Genomic DNA, 18,953 nt, shown 5'->3' with positions numbered 1-18,953 from the left:
AGTCAGAGAGCACTATGATGACAGACCAAATGTGTTTGATGGATTGCGGGGAAAGTGTAGGCTACAGTCCAAACTATGTCTTCCAATGGTACGACTGCTGTCGGCAACCTAAGATGATCCAGCTTGAATAAACACTTGGAGGTAAGGATGACAGCAGAGGTGTAGTCTACGGCGATACAGATATAACTTATTATTGATATCTACATAGCGCATTGATGTGAATCAGCATTATGCTGCCACCATAATGCTTCACCGTAGGGATGGTGCCAGGTTTCCTCCAAACGTGACGCTTGGCATTCAGGCCAGAGTTCAATCTTAGTTTCATCAGACCAGAGAATCTTGTTTATAATTGTCAGAGTCCTTTAGGTGCCTTTTGGCAAACTCCAAGTGGGCTGTCATGTGCCTTTTCTCATGGTCTGGCCACTCAACCATAAAGGCCTGATTGGTATTGTGCTGCAAAGATGGTTGTCCTTCTGGAAGGTTCTCCCATCTCCACAGAGGAACTCTGGAGCTCTGTCCGAGTGATCATTGGGTTCTTGGTCCCCTCACTGACCAAGGCCCTTCTCCGATTTCTCAGTTTAGCCGGGCGGCCAGCTCTAGGAAGAGTCTTGGTGGTTCTAAACTTCTTCCATTTAAAAATTATGGAGGCCACTATGTTCTTGGGGACCTGCAATGCTGCAGACATTTTTTAGTACCCTTCCCCAGATCTGTGCCTCGACACAATCGTGTCTCAGAGCTCTACGGACAATTCCTTCGACCTCATGGCTTGTTTTTTGTTCTGACATGCACTATCAACTGTTGGACCTTATATAGACAGATGTGCGCCTTTCCAAATAACATCCAATCAATTGAAATGACCACAGGTGGACTCCAATCAAGTTGTGTAAACATCTCCAAGGATGATCAATGGAAACCGGATGCACCTGAGTTCAATTTCGAGTCCCATAGCAAAGGGTCTGAATACTTATGTAAATAAGGTATTTCTGTTTTTGAAACATTTGCAAACAATTCTAAAATCCTGTTTTCGCTTAGCCATTATTGGGTATTGTGTGTAGATTGAGGATTTTTATTTATTTAATACATTTTAGAATAAGGATGGAACTTAACAAAATGTGGAAAAAGTCAAGGTGTCTGAATCCTTTTTGAATGCACTAAGTATACTTTAAACCAAATACTTTTAGACTGTAACTCAAGTAACTCAAGTTTACTGGGTGACTTTTACTTAAGTCATTTGCTATTAAGGTATCTTTACTTTTACTCAAGTATGAAAATGTAGGACTTTTTGTGTGGTAAGACACCCCCCGTAATTCTTTTAACAGTTCCTCTGGCTGCAACTAGTCCTGATCAACTACAATGTTCCTGTTTTTCATCAGTTTCAAGTCATTCCATCAAAACAATGAGGTAAATGTTTTTAGTTTTTTTGTCATTTAGAGAAAGTAATCTAAAAGTAAAAAGTAATATAAGTAATATAATCACACTTGACCAAATAAATCATCGTCCTCAACTAATCAAATGCTCCTTTCATAAAAATTACATTTTATTAAATAAATAAAAAATGGTCAACTGCAGACATTTTCCATTATAGTTTGTTACCATAAGCATGACCATCACCCACCTAAAAATAAACATTTTAAAAGTATCCTAACTTTTTTTCAGCAATTAGACATTGATCTTAGGAGGGTAGTCTTACCCCATGTTACCCTACACATGTCGCAATGATTTTTGGGGGTTGAATAAACCGGTCAATGGCAAAAATCTGTGGTCACTCACAGATGTCGCTGTAGGGATTTGTGTTGAGTAGTTGTGACGGAACACCCGCCGCGCTCCCTTTTACAACGCATGCTCAGTTTTTTTTCTATCACAAATTTGACCCTGTCTATTTCTTCTGCGCACTGCACTTTCTATATAGTGCCCATGCTTTCCCCACGCAGTCTCTTTCCCCGGCCACAAAACAACCGTGAGTGTAACTCACCGGTCTTTAACAACTTAAAAAAATAAAAAAATATAAAAAATAAGTAGCTGTCGTAGTCTAACAATTTTTTTTTTTTTTAAATCGCAAAATATATTTTTTTTTGGGGGGGGGGGGGGGGTAATAATAGGCCTCGGGCTTAACCCGACGTTTAGGACAAATCGAATTTTCAGGAGAATACGCAGAAATTCCATTCTGTTTTAGCTGTCTTTTCTTTTCTCGTCAGCGAGTCTTGGAATACTTTTTTAGGTCAAGTCATATTTTGGTGGAAAGTGCGTCTTAGGCACATTACGCACCGATTCTGTCCCGGCGAACAATTCTTAACAATTCTCGTGGCCAGCGTCTGGGAAGAACTCATACATTTTGTGCACTTCAAGAAATGAACACTGCGAATGAGGGGAGTTATCCAATGGCTTCTCTATATGTTGGCGACCTGCACCCTGATATCACTGAAGCTATGCTGTATGAGAAATTCAGCCCAGCTGGACCAGTGCTGTCTATTCGAGTATGTCGTGATATGATCACCCGACGCTCTCTAGGTTATGCCTATGTGAATTTCTCGCAACCCACGGACGGTAAGAAAAAAAGCATGCCTCAAAAACGGTGTCTGTTTGCATTACGGTAAAGAGTTGATTGGATCTTTGATTTGAGCATGTTGTCCACCGTGTTATTCTGTGCATCTGTTTAAGAGTATACAATGTAAAGCACATCTTGCTTTTAATGAGTATCAATTGTGTTATGATTTCCCGTTAGAAAGTACAGAATATATACAAAAGTATAGACACCCCATCAAATTAGTGGATTCGGCTATTTAAGCCATACCCGTTGCAGAAAGGTGTATAAAATCGAGCACACTGCCATGCAATGTCCATAGACAAACATTGGCAGTAGAGACTGGCCTTACTGAAGAGCTCAGTGACTTTCAAGATGGCACCGTCATAGGATGCTACCTTTCCAACAAGTAAGTTAGTCAAATTTCTGCCCTGCTATAGCTGCCCTGGTGAACTTAAGTGCTGTTATTGTGAAGTGGATACCTCTAGGAGCATCAACGTCTCAAACGCAAAGTGGTAGGCCACACAAGCTCACAGAACGGGACCGGCTGTCCCCAGTTGTAACACACTACAGAGTTCCAAACTGCCTCTGGAAGCAACGTCAGCACAAGAATTGTTCATAGGGAGCTTCATGAAATGGGTTTCCTTTGCCGAGCAGCAGCACACAAGCCTAACATGCTAACCAGACCGGACACGTCGCGTGCGCCGCAAAATGAATTTAGAAATCCATGTTATTCAATTATTGCACCCACACTGCTCGCGCGGGCCAACGAGCATCTGCAATGCAAGGGCTAAAATAGAAGTCCTTTCTATTTCTGACACAGATCGCGCTGCAAGTCCTGCCTCTCCCATCTCCTCATTGGTTTATAGAAGCAGGTACCCACGTGCCATCTCCTCATTGGTTATACCCACGTGGGTGATCGAAAGATGAACTGTTTTGCCGGTCGTCGTGGTAATACTATGAAAGTTTAGATGCCGATCACCATATAAGTTCAAAGATGAAAAAGCCTGGGAGGAGGAGAGATGACTAGAAACAATTCGGTTGGCCGTTTTATGTGTGGATTAATTGTCGGAGTAGAGGACCGTGTGCATTTCAGGTAAAATAACTCAATGTTTATATCCCAGGACAAATTAGTTAGCAACAGCAAGCTAGCTGAATAGGACAAATTAGCTAGCAAGTGCAAGCTAACTAACTAAATTTCCATACATGTTTAACTCTTTGTCGACCTGACCCCAAATTAATGTCATTGGTTCAGAGTTTGTTTTGATATTTTAACCTGCATGTCGTGATCGCGTTTGGTGTAGGGGAACAAAATCAATTTTATGCACGATGGCGCACGCGCGCATCCGGTTTGGGTTCCGTGTAAGATCCCCATGCGCAATGCCAAGCATCGGCTGGAGTGGTGTAAAGCTGGCCGCCATTGGACTCTGGAGCAGTGGAAACGAGTTCTCTGGAGTTATGCATTATCCTTCACCATCTGGCAGTCCGATGGATGAATCTGGATTTTGGCGGATACAAGGACAATGCTACCTGCCCCAATGCATAGTGTCAAGTTTGGTGGAGGAGGAATAATGGCCTAGGGCTGTCTTCATGGTTCGGGTTAGGCCCCTTAGTTCCAGTGAGGGGAAATCTTAAAGCTACAGCATACAATGTCATTCTAGACGATTCTGTGCTTCCAACTTTGTGGCAACAGTTTGGGGAAGGCCCTTTCCTGTTTCAGCATGACAATGCTCCCGTGCACAAAACGAGGTCCATACAGAAATGGTTTGTCGAGATCGGTGTGGAAGAACTTAACTGGCCTACACAGAGCCCTGACCTCAACCCCATCGAACAGTTTTGGGGTGAATTGGAACGCACACTGCGAGCCAGGCCTAATCCCCTAACATCAGTGCCCGAGGTGTAGGCTAAGCCCCAACTCTGCAAGTGACAAAATTAATGGGAGAGGATGAATGTTTTCCCTCACTTTGGACTCTCAAGTAAACTTGCTCAGAACCATGCATGGCACAGTCAGTCTACTAAAGCATACTGTACACTCTCTCAAAACTACTTTTTGCCTTGCATGGACCAACTCCATTGAGTGGAGAAGTACACATTTGGAATAGTATCTCTTGACCCATATAGCAATGATGGCCCACTTCTTCCATCTGACAGTGTTGGAGGTTTGACCAGAATCTGCTCCAAGACTCCTGCTTTGTACATGTTGTAGCCAGGCTACTGTCTGTGTTCTGCATTTAACTTTGAATAAGTGGAGCTACAGTTTTGCTCCAGAGTACTGCTCCACACTGCCTAACCCATGGTTTCCCAAACTCTGTCCTCGGGATCCCACGTTTTGGCTTTTGCCCTAGCACTGCACAGCTGATTCAAATCAACTAATCATCAAGTTTTGATCATTTGAATCAGCTGTGTAGTTTTGGGGCAAGAACGAAAATGTTCACCCCTTGGGGTCTCGAGGACCGAGTTTGGGAAACGCTGGAACCCAAAGTGACCCATTTCAGCTCCTATTTAAAGGGCCATCAGGAAACCGTTCTGCAGTGAAATTAATTCCCATCGCCTCCCCTGCTGCCTTACACACACACACACACACACACACACCAGAGGAAGAAAAGGCACATCTGAACATTAACTTGTGCATTTCTCTGCTTTCTTTGGATCATGTGATGTCATGCATTTGTGTGTCATCTGATCTGAAAATAATAACTCTGAATAGATAGCAGGAATGTATTTGTAGAAGCAGAAACTTTTCTCCAGGATGTAACACCTTTTTATGGTTGGATTTCTTGAGTAATTGTTGAAGGGTCGTGTAATTCACATCTCCATGTTCTTCTCTACATGTGGATCTGTAATGTTTTCCTCATGTTTTAGGGGCTTACAATTTCTTTCCCAAATCTACTCCCAACTTACTTGAGGAATTTCCAGCATTTGTATTGGGAGTCAGTCCAAGCCCCAATCCTGTGGCTATTGTAAGTAGTCTGAAATACAACAGAATTTCATGTTTTGATATACCACTTGATTCAACAATCACTCTTCTCATTATCCAATGTAGAGTTATCATCTACAGTATAATGCTGTATTTGTTGGTGTGTGTGACCTGGCAGGATTGAGCTATAATTTGTGTTCTATGAAGGTGTCTGTGTCTGCCAACTGTTTATACAGTTTGGGATGTTTTCATTTTGCACCTGCCATCACTTATCTGACTCAGTCTGAGCCAGTGTAGAGAGAACCCCATGGCAATATTACCCAGAGGTTGTATTTTGATCACATAAAAACAATATATCGTCATGTTTAGGTCATGAATATACAGGTTAAGACAACATCATCACAAACCTGTTACCAGCTCCGTTGCTAACTAGCATAGCTAGTCCCATTGTTGCAAAGAGTTATGGGATATTAGAATCCCATTGTTTTAAAGACTCTGCATGGTCAATTTGATGTCTGAAGTGGCCGTATAGCGTTTACTGCGATGCAGACGTCAGGGCTTTCATACTTCTTGCGCTGAGCAGAGCTATTGTGAAGTGAGTTTGTTTATACAAGACCACCCGCCCCCACCTACCATCAACCAATCATGTCAATACGGAGCTATACAGAGCCCTCCGCATTGTTTGAAAATTTGAGGGGCAAGGCGATGCAGTACGGCGCATGATTTGGCCTCTGCATGCCTCCCGGGGCTTCGTTATGCCGTCACATTCTCCATACGAAGTCTCCGACTACATTGTCGGGTCAAGCATGAGTTGGCTTTTAACCTTTCATCTTCAACCTAGCATCATGTCAGGAAGTAAAAGTGTAGTACAACTACTACCACATACACTGAACAAAAATATAAACGCCACATGTAAAGTGCTGGTCCCATGTTTCATTAGCTGAAATAAAACATCCCAAAAATGTTCCATATGCACAAAAAGCTTATTTCTTTTAAATTTTGTGCACGAATTTGTTTATGTCCCTGTTTAGTGAGAATTTCTTCTTTGCCAAGATAATCCATCCACCTGACAGGTGTGGCATATCAAGAAGCGAATTAAACCGCATGATCATTACACAGGTGCACCTTGTGCCGGGGACAATAAAAGGCCACTCTACAATTTGCTGATTTGTCACACAACACATTGCCGCAGACGTCTCAAGATGTAAAGGGAGCGTGCAATTGGCATGCTCACTGCAGGAATGTCCACCAGAGCTGTTGCCAGAGAATTTAATGTTAATTTCTCTACCATAAGCTGTCTTCAATGTCGTTTTGGAAAATTCGGCAGTACATCCAACCGGCCTCACCACACCAGCCCAGGACCGCCACGTCTGGCTTCTTCACCTGCGGGATCGTCTGAGACCAGTCACTTGGGCATCTGATGAAACTGTGGGTTTGCACAACCGAAGAATTTCTGCAGAAACTGTCAGAAACCATCTCAAGGAAGCTCATCTGCGTGCTCGTTGTCCTCACCAGGGTCTTGACCTGACTGCAGTTCGGCGTTGTAACTGACTTCAGTGGGCAAATGCTCACCTTCGGTGGCCACTGGCACGCTGAAGAAGTGTGCTCTTCATGAATTAATCCTGGTTTCAACTGTATTGGGCGAGTGGTTTGCTGATGTGAACAGAGTGCCCCATGGTGGAATTGGGGTTATGGTATGGGCAGGCATAAGCTACGGACAACAAACACAATTGCATTTTATCGATGGCAATTTGAATGCACAGAGATACCATGACGAGATCCTGAGGCCCATTGTCGTGCCATTCATTCATTCACCACCATCACCTCATGTTTCAGCATGATAATGCACGGCCCCATGTCGCAAGGATCTGTACACAATTCCTGGGAGCTTAAAATGTCCCAGTTCTTCCATGGCCTGCATACTCACCAGACATGTCACCTATTGAGCATGTTTGGGACGCTCTGGTTTGACGAGTAAGACAATGTTCCAGTTCCCACCAATATCCAGTAACTTCACACAGCCATTGAAGAGGAGAGTGGGACAACATTCCACAGGCCACAATCAACAGCCTGATCAACTCTATGCGAAGGAGATGTGCGTGAGGCAAATGGTGGTCACACCAGATACTGACTGGTTTTCTGATCCACACCCCTACCTTTTTTAAAGGTATCTGTGACCAACAGATGCATATCTCTATTCCCAGTCAATTGAAATCCATATATTTAGGGCCTTGTGAATTTGTTTCAATTAATTCAGTTCAGATATTTCCTTTTTAAATGAATTGTAACTCAGTAAAATCTTTGAAATTGTTGCGTTTTCATATTTTTGTTCAGTGAATTTGAGAAGCGTAGTCTTCCTTCATGTGTCTAAAGTTGCTTTGGCTGACCATCTCCACTTTCAGCATGTCACAGCTGCATTTAAGTTTCAAGACCTGGTGTTGCTCATCTGAACATTCTTGTTGAATGTGTCTCCCATCAATGGCAGGCAGATAATGCTCAACTCACATTCCACACCAACACATACTCTCAGGACCCCTCTCTAAATATCTCTCAGGCAGCCTAAATATTCCCTGCCTATAGTATCTAAAACCCTATAAAGTCTCCATTTAAGGGTAAAGTTTGACAGAATATATTAGGGTGGCTACTTGCCTCGCCTAGAATAAACTATCCAGTTTTCAGTTTTATGACAAAATACATTTATAGTATATCACATTGACCTGTGAAGTTCACTTCAAGGGTTTTTTGTGTGTTACATTCAGTTCACCTCTTGTTTGTTTGATTTCATGTGTTTATCTATCTCTGCTATTCATCCATTCAGCAATCCCAGCTCCACATGGTGCTCATGTGTTTTCATCAAGGTTGGCCATGGGAACCTTCCAGAACTAGACAGACAACGAGAAACCATCACACACCATCTCTGAGCTGGTTTGTGTGAAGTACAATTGCACAGCAAACTGCTGATTCCAGCAGACGCAAGGGAGCTCCGTTTTGTTTACCGGACATTTTTAGCTCTAAAGCCCGGGTGTGTGTTGCTGTGGAGTGACGGGGACAAAGGGGAGGTCTCTGGTTGGCACGTGTTCCCAGATGGACATGAGAGGGGACATGAGAGAGGCAGCAGGAAAATGCGAACTGGCACAACATAAATAACGATAGGCAGATCTAGAAACGTAAATCGAAGTTACGGCACACTGGCGGCATTTGTAGTTTGGACAAATAAAAATAATAGTGGCTGGTATTAATTAGAACCTCTAAAAGAGAACCTGTTAAAGAATGTCATGTTTTCAAGAGCCATTTGCCCCATTTGAATTATAACCGTACATGTACAGTATGTATCCCATTGTTTATATTCATTATGAGAGTGTGCATAAATTATGACTTGTGGCCTGCAAGGCACTTCTGGTCCTATGTGTCTGAGTGCCATGTGCCCTCCCCTCCCCTAACAGCTGGTCAGTGTGGTGGCAGGCGGGGGTCAGACTCCATAGCCACATGGTCTAGTTAGTAGTTAGGACACTCCAATAGTAGCATGGTTTCTTAAAAAAAAATGTGCCTTTAAACTAGGGCCAGTAGTTTTTTTCTGACCACATGACCAGAAATAACTTCTAGTCCTATCCACCAGGACACAATGTGGTGGAGTGATTGATTGGGAGGCGTACATATGGTGTAGCATGCAGAGTGGTGTGGTGTCTATGATTCGAAGTGGGCACTAAATAGCATAAACAACGTGGTGTGGTGGACCCAGTGGCTGAGATGTTTTTAATGTTGTAAGTTAACACCCTGACTTTACCCTCTGACCTCTCCCCCTGCCCTCTAGCCGAGAGAGCCCTGGACACCATGAACTTTGATGTGGTGAAAGGGAAGCCAATCAGAATCATGTGGTCACAACGAGATCCTTCACTCAGGAAGTCTGGGGTGGGCAACGTGTTCATCAAGAACCTGGACAAGACCATTGACAACAAGGCCCTCTATGACACCTTCTCTGCCTTTGGGAACATCCTGTCTTGCAAAGTAAGATGGAAGTGTTTCCGGCCAGACATCTGTATGACCATCGACATTGTGTATACATACTATGTAATATATTTTTTAAACAGCATACATTTTTTTCTCAAACAGGTTGTATGTGATGAGAATGGATCCAAGGGATATGCGTTTGTGCACTTTGAGACGCAGGACGCAGCTGACCGCGCCATCGAGAAGATGAACGGCATGCTTCTGAACGATCGCAAGGTGTGAGTGTCTGATCAACTAGGAGAGGGCGGGGAATGTTGGTTTTAAGTTTTGTCTGACTTTTCTTAGCGAATTGAATTATGGGAAATTTCAGGCCCGGAGTGACCATAATTGTACACTTGCTAACTCAATCAAAAACGAGGGTTGAGGGGCTTGCGTTGCCAACTTCCCTTGCTTGCTTAATCATTTGGACCAACGACAAAGATAGCCGCAGGGATTCCCCCAAGGGCATAAGGTGAGGGTAAGTGGAGGAGGGTGTCTTTAATGAGTTTGAAACGCAGCCCCTGTTCCTGGAGATATACCCTCCTGTAGGTTTTCACTCCAAACCCAGTTGTAACTAACATGGTTCAACTTATCAATCATCTAATAATTAGAATCAGGTGCGCTAGATTAGGGTTGGAGCGAAAACCTACAGGACGGTAACTCTCCAGGAACAGGGTTGGAGACCCCTAGTTAAGATCAATCAAGGGCAGCTAGGATGTTGATAAGGATTGTAGTAGCTCATCTGTTTGCCTATACTGTGACAAGGCAAAAGATAATTCAACTTGTTAAGGGGGAAGTTAAACATTTCTGGTGATAATGAAGGTGAATGAGAGAACTCAAAAAGGGTTCTTTGGCCGTCCCCATAGGTATAGGAGAACCCTTTTTTCGGTTCCAGGTAGAACCCTCTGTGGAAAGGGTTACACATGGAACCCAAAAGGGTTCTACCTGGAACCAAAAAGGCCTGTAGATAGATATAACGAGCCATATAACACCCCACACTCAGTCCCCATACACCCTGGCTTTCTGTGTGGTTTGCTGAACTACACAACTAACAGTGAATGTTTTTTTGCAGTGCTTACTGGGAAATTAACCTTTTTTTTTTTACTTACAAAACATGTCCACACTCTGGTCACCTCACCCCGTGTCAGCTGAGCGTCCGTCTGTACGTTTGTCTGCCCCGTCTGCCTGCCTGTCGTGTGTGTGTCTAACCACGCTTGTGTGTTTTAGTGATGGAGCGAGTGCAGGAATGCAATACTGGAGCACGGATTGGGAGAGGTCTGCATAGCAAGGTAAAGTCTGAGGTGAGGAAGATGATCCAACAACCTCGTTTGGTCCTCAGCTTTCCTCATTATGAACCTCTGTCCCTCCATCCTTCAGGTCTTGGACCAGGAAATGTCATTGTTTGTGTGCTGTGTTCTGGGTGTATAGCATGAATGCTCTGTTTTCCTGAATGTGGTGCCATAAACCATGCAAGAAGTTTTGATCAATGTTGTTCCTGAGAGGACCTTGACTGACTCAATGTGGTCTTATACGAAGTGCTTCCTTCTATTTAGTAGTCATGTCTGGGCATCCTCAATGTCAGTGCTGTGAACACCAGCTTGAAGCCAGAAAACATGTATCTCAGATGAAAAACATGAGAGATGGATCACAGTCCCTTTCTCCCTCCTGCTCAGGACTGTTTTACAAGAATTGTCGCTGCTCTCTCGCTGTGTTTAGGTTCGTTGGACGTTTCAAGTCTCGGAAGGAGAGGGAGGCAGAACTCGGGGCCAAAGCAAAGGAGTTCACCAACGTCTACATCAAGAACTTTGGAGACGACATGAATGATGACAAGCTAAAGGAAATGTTTGACCAATACGGTAAGCTGTGACGTACTGAGATTTCTCATTAGTGGAGCCGTTCAGTTTTTCACATATTAGTCTTGAAATCCACCCAAGGAACCTAGACATGAACGTGCCTTTCTCAAAACTCATATACCTGAGTCCCAATTATTCCCTTTTCATCCCCTGCAGGTAAAACTCTCAGTGTGAGGGTTATGGCTGACCCCAGTGGCAAATCCAGAGGTTTTGGCTTTGTGAGTTACGAGAAACACGAAGACGCTAACAAGGTAGGTTTATTATACCCCCATGACAACAGTTATCAATACAAGTCAGTGGGATTTCATGGTTGGTGGAAAAATACTGACACAATCACACTCAACACATTGTGTTAACTTATGGGTTTACTACATATACACTGGTTGTAACGAATGAATCTACTCAGGCATGTGAAGAGATGAACGGTCAAGAGTTCAACGGGAAGACGGTCTTTGTGGGGCGTGCTCAGAAGAAGATGGAACGGCAGGCAGAGCTAAAGAGAAAGTTTGAGATGTTGAAACAGGAGAGGATCAGCCGTTACCAGGTCAGTCATCTCCTCTGGCACCACTGTCTAATAGAACACTGATCAGAAACAAATGCCATCATTCAACCTGACATCTTGTTTCAGAGTACCCACCCATTAGGCAACAAACCAGGCTGAGTATGTGTGTCGGTCATGACTGTGTATTTCTGGTTTCAGGGCGTTAACCTTTACATTAAGAACTTGGACGACACCATTGACGACGAGAAACTGCGAAAGCAGTTTACCCCATTCGGGTCCATCACCAGTGCCAAGGTGAGAGAGTTCAATGTGGTCCAACAACAATGACCCCTTTTTAGATTTGTATTTGGAGTATGTTATCCAGATATAACACAGCTGACTTCTCTCAATGCAGGTGATGCTGGAGGAGGGGCGGTCCAAGGGCTTTGGGTTCGTCTGCTTCTCCTCTCCTGAGGAGGCCACGAAGGCTGTGACTGAGATGAACGGGCGCATCGTGGGCTCCAAGCCCCTCTACGTGGCCTTGGCTCAGCGCAAAGAAGAGCGCAAGGCCCACCTCACTAACCAGTATGTGCAGCGCATCGCTGGCATGAGGGCCATGCCAGCCAACGCCATCATCAACCAGTTCCAGCCCGCCAGCGGATACTTCATGCCTGCAGTGCCACAGGTTAGTGTTGAAGGGAGAGTGGGTTCAAATGGGTTTGAGAGAAAGTTGTGCTTTACTGGAAATGCCCTTCACAACAGCCATGTTAGGGTTCTGACAGTTGATATGATAGACTGCTGTGCAAATGCCAGTAAGAGTCTTTTTTACATTTTTATGTAGAGTAAGATTGAGAACTTTAATGTTGTGCAACATTGTGTGTGTGTGTGCGCTCGCGTCAGGCCCAGAACAGGACCACCTACTATGCACCCAATCAGCTGGCCCAGATGAGGCACAACCCCCGCTGGCAGCAGCAGGGTGGCAGAGGCCAAGGTGAGGGTTAGAGATGACATTATACACAATGACTGAATCTATCATGAGTTGTATATCCAGGCGATGTTTATTCAAGTACTACATGTCCTGGTGACATACTGTATTATGGGGACTTTAACTTCTGTACAATAATAACCCTGCCTCCACCTTCCTTCCTAGGTGGGTTCCAGGGAATGCCCAACTCACTGCGCCAGCCTGGTCCACGTGCCAACCTGAGACACCTGTCTCCCAATGCCAGTGCCCAGGGCCCCCGAAGCATGGGGCCTTCTGGAGCTCAGAGAATTGGTAAGACTGGATTGCCTCAGTACATCCGATTACAATTGACATTGTGGAAATAATACCTCATCAAACTTCATATGCTTGGCTCATACATACTTTGTTTAATCCCTACCATTAGGAATTTCTGGCCAGGCCATGGGTTCTCGTCCCTCCATGGGAGTCCCTGCCCCTCGGGCCGTGACATCCTACAAGTACGCCACAAGCGTACGCAACACTAACCCCCAGGTGGTGCACCCCATCGCCTTACAGCAGGTAAAACTCACTAACCTGGCGGCAGGTAGCTTAGCGGTTAGAGCGTAGGGCCAGTAACCGAAAGGATGCTGGTTCGAATACCCGAGCCGACAAGGTGAAAAATCTGTCTGTCTCCTTGAGCAAGGCACTTAAACCTAATTTTTTCCAGAGGCGCTGTATTACCATGGCTGACTTTGTAAAATAACACATTTAACTGCACCTATCTGGTGTATGTAACCATAACATGCATATACAGATGAAGTCACCACTCCACAAATTTCTTGTCAACAAACTATAGTTTTGGTAAGTCAGTTAGGACATCTTCTTTGTGCATGACACAAGGATTTTTTCCAACAATTGTTTGCAGACAGATTATTTCACTTATAATTCACTGTATCACAATTCCAGTGGGTCAGAAATGTACATACACTAAGTTGACTGTGCCTTTAAACAGCTTGGAAAATTCCAGGAAATGATGTCATTTAGACGCTTCTGATAGGCTAACTGACATCATTTGAGACAATTGGAGGTGTTCCTGTGGATGTATTTCAAGGCCTACCTTCAAACTCAGTGCTTCTTTGCTTGACATCACGGGAAAATCAAAAGAAATCAGCCAAGACCTCAGAAAATAAGTTGTAGACCTCCACAAGTCTGGTTCATCTTTGGGAACAATTTCCAAACGCCTGAAGGTACCACGTTCATCTGTACAAACAATAGTACACAAGTATAAACACCATAGGACCCCGCAGCCGTCATACCGCTCAGGAAGGAGACGTGTTCTGTCTCCTAGAGATGAACGTACTTTGGTGCAAAAAGTGCAAACCAATCCCAGAACAACAGCAAAGGACCTTGTGAAGATGCTGGAGGAAACAGGTACAAAAGTATCTATATCCACAGTAAAACGAGTCCTATATCGACATAACCTGAAAGGCCGATCAGCAAGGAAGAAACCACTGCTCCAAAACCGCCATTAAACAGCCAGACTACGGTTTGCAACTGCACATGGAGACAACGATTGTACTTTTTGTAGAAATGTCCTCTGGTCTGATGAAACAAAAATAGACCTGTTTGGACATAATGACCATGTGTTATGTTTGGAGGAAAAAGGAGAAGGCTTGCAAGCCAAAGAACACCATCCCAACCGTGAAGCAAGGGGGTGGCAGCATCATGTTGTGGGGATGCTTTACTGCAGGAGGGACTGGTGCACTTCACAAAATCGATGGCAGAACTGGAAAAGCGTGTGCGAGCAAGGAGGCCTACAAACCCGACTCCGTTACACCAGCTCTGTCAGTTGGAATGGGCCAAAATTCACCCAACTTATTGTGGGAGGCTACCTGAAACATTTGACCCAAGAAAAACTATTTAAAGGCAATGCTACCAAATACTAATTGTGTGTATGTAAACTTCTGACCCACTGGGAATGTGATGAAAGCTGGAGTCATTATCTCTACTATTCTTCTGACATTTCACTTTGTTAAAATAAAGTTATGATCCTAACTGACCTAAGACAGGGAATTTTTACTAGGATTAAATGTCAGGAATTGTGAAAAACTGAGTTTAAATGTATTTGGCTAAGGTGTATGTAAACTTCCGACTTCAACTGTATACATACATGCATACATACGTAATACCAGTCAAAGGTTTGGACACACCGACTCATTCAAGGGTTTTTCTATATTTTTACTATTTTCTACATTGTAGAATAATAGTGAAGACATCAAAACTATTAAATAACACATATGTAATAATGTAGTAACAAAAGTGTTCAACAAATCTAAATATATCAAAGTAGTCACCCTTTGCCTTTGATGACAGCTTTGCACACTCTTGGCATTCTGTCAACCAGCTTCATGAGGTAGTCACCTGGAATGCATTTTAATTAACAGGTGTGCATGCCTTAAGTTAATTTGCGGAATTTCTTTCCTCCTTAATGCATTTGAGCCAATCAGTTGTGTTGTGACATGGTAGGGTTGGTATAAAGAAGATAGCCCTATTTGGTAAAATAACAAGTCCATATGTCAAGAACAGCTCAAATAAGGAAAGAGAAATGACAGTCCATTACTTTAAGACATGAAGGTCAGTCAATCCAGAAAATGTCAAGAACTTTGAACGTTTCTTCAAGTGCAGTCGCAAAAACCATCAAGTGCTATGAAACTGGCTCTCATGAGGACCGCCACAGGAAAGGAAGAACCACAGTTACCTCTGCTGCAGAGGATAAGTTCATTAATCAGCCTCAGAAATTGTAGCCCAAACAAATGCTTCACGGAGTTCAAGTAACAGACACATCTCAACGTCAACTGTTCAGAGGAGACCGCATGAATCAGGCCTTCATGGTCGAATTTCTGCAAAGAAACCACTACTGGACACCAATAATAATAATAAGAAGAGTTGCTTGGGCCAAGAATCACGGACATGGACATTAGTTCCAACCTCCGTGTCTTTGTGAGACGCAGAGTAGGTGAAAGGATGATCTCCGCGTGTGTAGTTCCTACCGTGAAGCATGGAGGGGGAGGTGTGGGGGTGCTTTGCTGGTGACATTGTCTGTGCTTTTATTTAGAATTCAAGGCACACTTAACCAGCATGGCTACCACAGCATTCTGCAGCGATATGCCATCCATTTGGTTTGTGCTTAGTGGGGGCTATTATTTGTTTTTCAACAGGACAATGACCCAACAAACCCCCAGGCTGTGTAAGGGCTAATTGACCAAGAAGGGGAGTGCTACATCAGATGATCTGGCCTCCACAATCACCCGACCTCAACCCAATTGAGATGGTTTGGGATTAGTTGGACCGCAGAATGAAGGAAAAGTAGCCACCAAATGCTCAGCATATGTGGGAACTCCTTCAAGACTGTTGGAAAAGCATTCCAGGTGAAGCTAGTTTGAGAGAATGCCAAGAGTGTGCAAAGCTGTCATCAAGTCAAAGGGTGGCTATTTTGAAGAATCTTAAATATAAAATATATGTTGATTTTGTTTAATACTTTTTGGGGTACTACATGATTCCATATGTGTTATTTCATAGTTTTGATGTCTTCACTATTATTCTACATTGTAAAAATAAAGAAAAACCCTTGAACGAGTAGGTGTGTCCAAACTTTTGACTGGTACTGTATATTCATCACTCCTCCGTTTTTAAACTCTTTGTGGCCTGTCTTTCTCTTCTCAGTCTCAACCAGCTGTAGATGTGCAGGGTCAGGAGCCTCTCACACCCTCTGTGCTGGCTTCTGCACCGCCTCAGGAGCAGAAGCAGATGCTTGGTGAGTGAGTGCTGGAATAGATTGGTGGTGTGCCATATTGTTCCTTGGAAGTTCTAGAGTCTAGACCCTTTGGAGGGATTTTGAACATCAATGCAACAAGGTGCAATTATACAGTATCATTTTATCTGTGAGATCCATTCTTAATCTTCCATCTCTCTCTCTCTCTCTCTCTCTCTCTCTCAGGGGAACGCTTGTTCCCCCTGATCCAGGCCGTGCACCCCAGCTTGGCAGGGAAGATCACTGGGATGCTGCTTGAGATTGACAACTCTGAGCTGCTGCACATGCTGGAGTCCAACGAATCCTTGCGCTCCAAGGTACCAGCAACTGGATAATATCAGAATAAGATCATAAGAAGGGATCATAGTTTTTAAAGTCATAAAGTCAAGGCTCTGACTGTCTCCTATTTGACTGTGTGTTTGTGCAGGTGGAGGAGGCTGTTGCCGTGCTCCAGGCCCACCAGGCGAAGAAGGATGCCAAGTGGGAGTCATCACTACAACCGCTGCTGCCGCTACTTCCTGATGTGTAAAGACTGCTTACTAAATGTTTCAAAATAATAATAAGATTTCTCATTCTGTGCTTCTTTTTCTTTTTTGTACACAGGCAACTGAGAAAAGACGGGTAGAGATTACTACATTGTTTTCAAATGCCTGGGTCATCTACAAAATCCTATGCAAAAATATAAAACAAGGTTCAAAATAATACATTTTAACGTACTTGAGAATTAATAAACAAAATATTACAATACTTAATTTTTCTAGTTGTGTAACACTTTTTTAAACTTTACCAAAAGCAAAAACTAACAGAATTCTTCCAACTAAGGCCCTTTATTTTGGGGCCAGGACAGAACCTTTTTCTATAAGGAAAATGAGCTTTGTTCTTTGTTTGAAAGTTTTGTGTTTTAATAATTTGAACAATTGGATTCCTCCATCATGTTATGTTATCATGGGTGGTGTGGTATGTTATTCTCAATAAAGGGATTAATGTATCAAGTTTACCACATTGTTTGTTTTTTCTTTTCCACTATAGTGTGCATACTACCGTAGCCCCATAGTGTGGACACATTGCGTTGCTCAAGTGAAGCGTTGAAGAAATATTTGATTTTGGTCAAATTATTAATTCATTTCACAAAACCAAAAAATTATGGTACATTAAACTAGCTACCTTCGCAGACTGGGGAGCATAAAGTAAATATAATTTAGGATTTGGGAATTGAGGACTGAGACCACAATTATACCAACTGGCCAACAACTGTGACAAAAAATGACTTTTTATGAGTTGACGAGGCCATATGATTTCACCTTGGTGGAGTGTCACTGGGGTGTAATCATGCCAAACAGTTGGAAAATGTTACATTTTGCAATGAATACTAGCATTTCTATTGGACAGGTTCAGCAAACAGGGAGGGACCTACAGTACCTGAATCTGTCCAATAGAAACGCTTGTTTTAGTTGCAAAACAGAACGTTTTACAACTATTTAGAATAATGATTACACCCCTTGTTATGCCTGAGCCAGCATTTTTAAATGGCAAAGATGGGTGGCGCCAGAGCTCAAAAGTGGATCACCAGAGTGGATCACTTTGGTATCCCACCTTGGTTTCTCCCTCAGCCAATGTTAGACCTAGGGTTGCTTTTAGTGTTCCTGATGGCTGTGACAAAAAGAGCAACGGATAATTTATCTGTATACACAAAGGAGTTCCTGGCCATACTCATGGCTACAGAGTGGGTGGGGGAGGTGAGGCCAGACAGGGTAGTCATCGTCTCTCATGTTCAGCACTGATTAGCTTAAATTCATTTGTATCACGGAGCAGATTATGTATTGTATGAGATTTTGCAGTGTCTGTTTTGGTTGAGACAGATGGGGTATTTGTGAGGTTCCTCTGGGTACCAGCTCATGTGGGAGTAGAGGAGAATGAGGCGGTGGATGTTCTCGCCAAGCAGGCGCTCAAACATCCTAATGTTGACATGGAAATGTCAATCAGTACATTCAGAAGCCGAGGGGTTAATAAAAACTGGTTAAAAAATGTCAAGAGTTGTGGGAAAGGGAAGACACCTGTATACAATTAAGGAAAAAGTGGGGACAGGGATGTCCTCGGGTCAAGAGATAAGGGAGGAAAGTAATCACAAGGCTGAGACTGACACACAAAGCTCAACAGCACATTGAAATTGGTAGGAAATCATCCAACTGGGAAGTGTGATCACTGTCAAGAGATGGAAACCGTGGAGCATGTTCTATTTCAGTGCCAGCGCTATTCAATGGGAGGGAAAGGGAGAGATTGTAATTCAATTTAAGGAGTAATGGTATTCAAGAGCCAAGTTTAAGTGAATTGTTAAAGAAACCTTCAGGTGATGTATTTAATTGTGTAGTTCGTTTTTAATGAGACGAGAATTAATGGGTAAGGTTTTTAGTTAACCCACTGTCTGTAAATAAGAATTTGT

General features: G+C 43.4%; 1 protein-coding gene across 1 annotated transcript; it reads left to right on the top strand.

Annotated features, from left to right (window-relative positions):
* The first annotated feature begins 1,927 nt into the window (after window positions 1–1,927).
* LOC106578531 (polyadenylate-binding protein 4-like) lies at window positions 1,928–17,510 on the top strand. Its single transcript, XM_014157495.3, has 14 exons — window positions 1,928–2,544; window positions 9,250–9,443; window positions 9,549–9,664; window positions 11,142–11,281; window positions 11,435–11,529; window positions 11,685–11,822; window positions 11,979–12,074; window positions 12,175–12,444; window positions 12,660–12,750; window positions 12,910–13,035; window positions 13,148–13,281; window positions 16,426–16,516; window positions 16,700–16,830; window positions 16,941–17,510. The coding sequence occupies exons 1-14, from the start codon at window positions 2,349–2,351 to the stop codon at window positions 17,040–17,042; spliced, it is 1,920 nt and encodes a 639-aa protein (XP_014012970.1). The 5' UTR covers window positions 1,928–2,348; the 3' UTR covers window positions 17,043–17,510.
* Window positions 17,511–18,953: the final 1,443 nt, after the last annotated feature.

Source organism: Salmo salar, chromosome 01, assembly GCF_965601325.2.
Source record: "Salmo salar chromosome 01, fSalSal1, whole genome shotgun sequence".
In the NCBI taxonomy this organism is placed as follows: Eukaryota; Metazoa; Chordata; class Actinopteri; order Salmoniformes; family Salmonidae; genus Salmo; species Salmo salar.
Note: the sequence above shows the minus strand (reverse complement) of the source record. Positions and strands in the feature narration are given on the sequence as shown.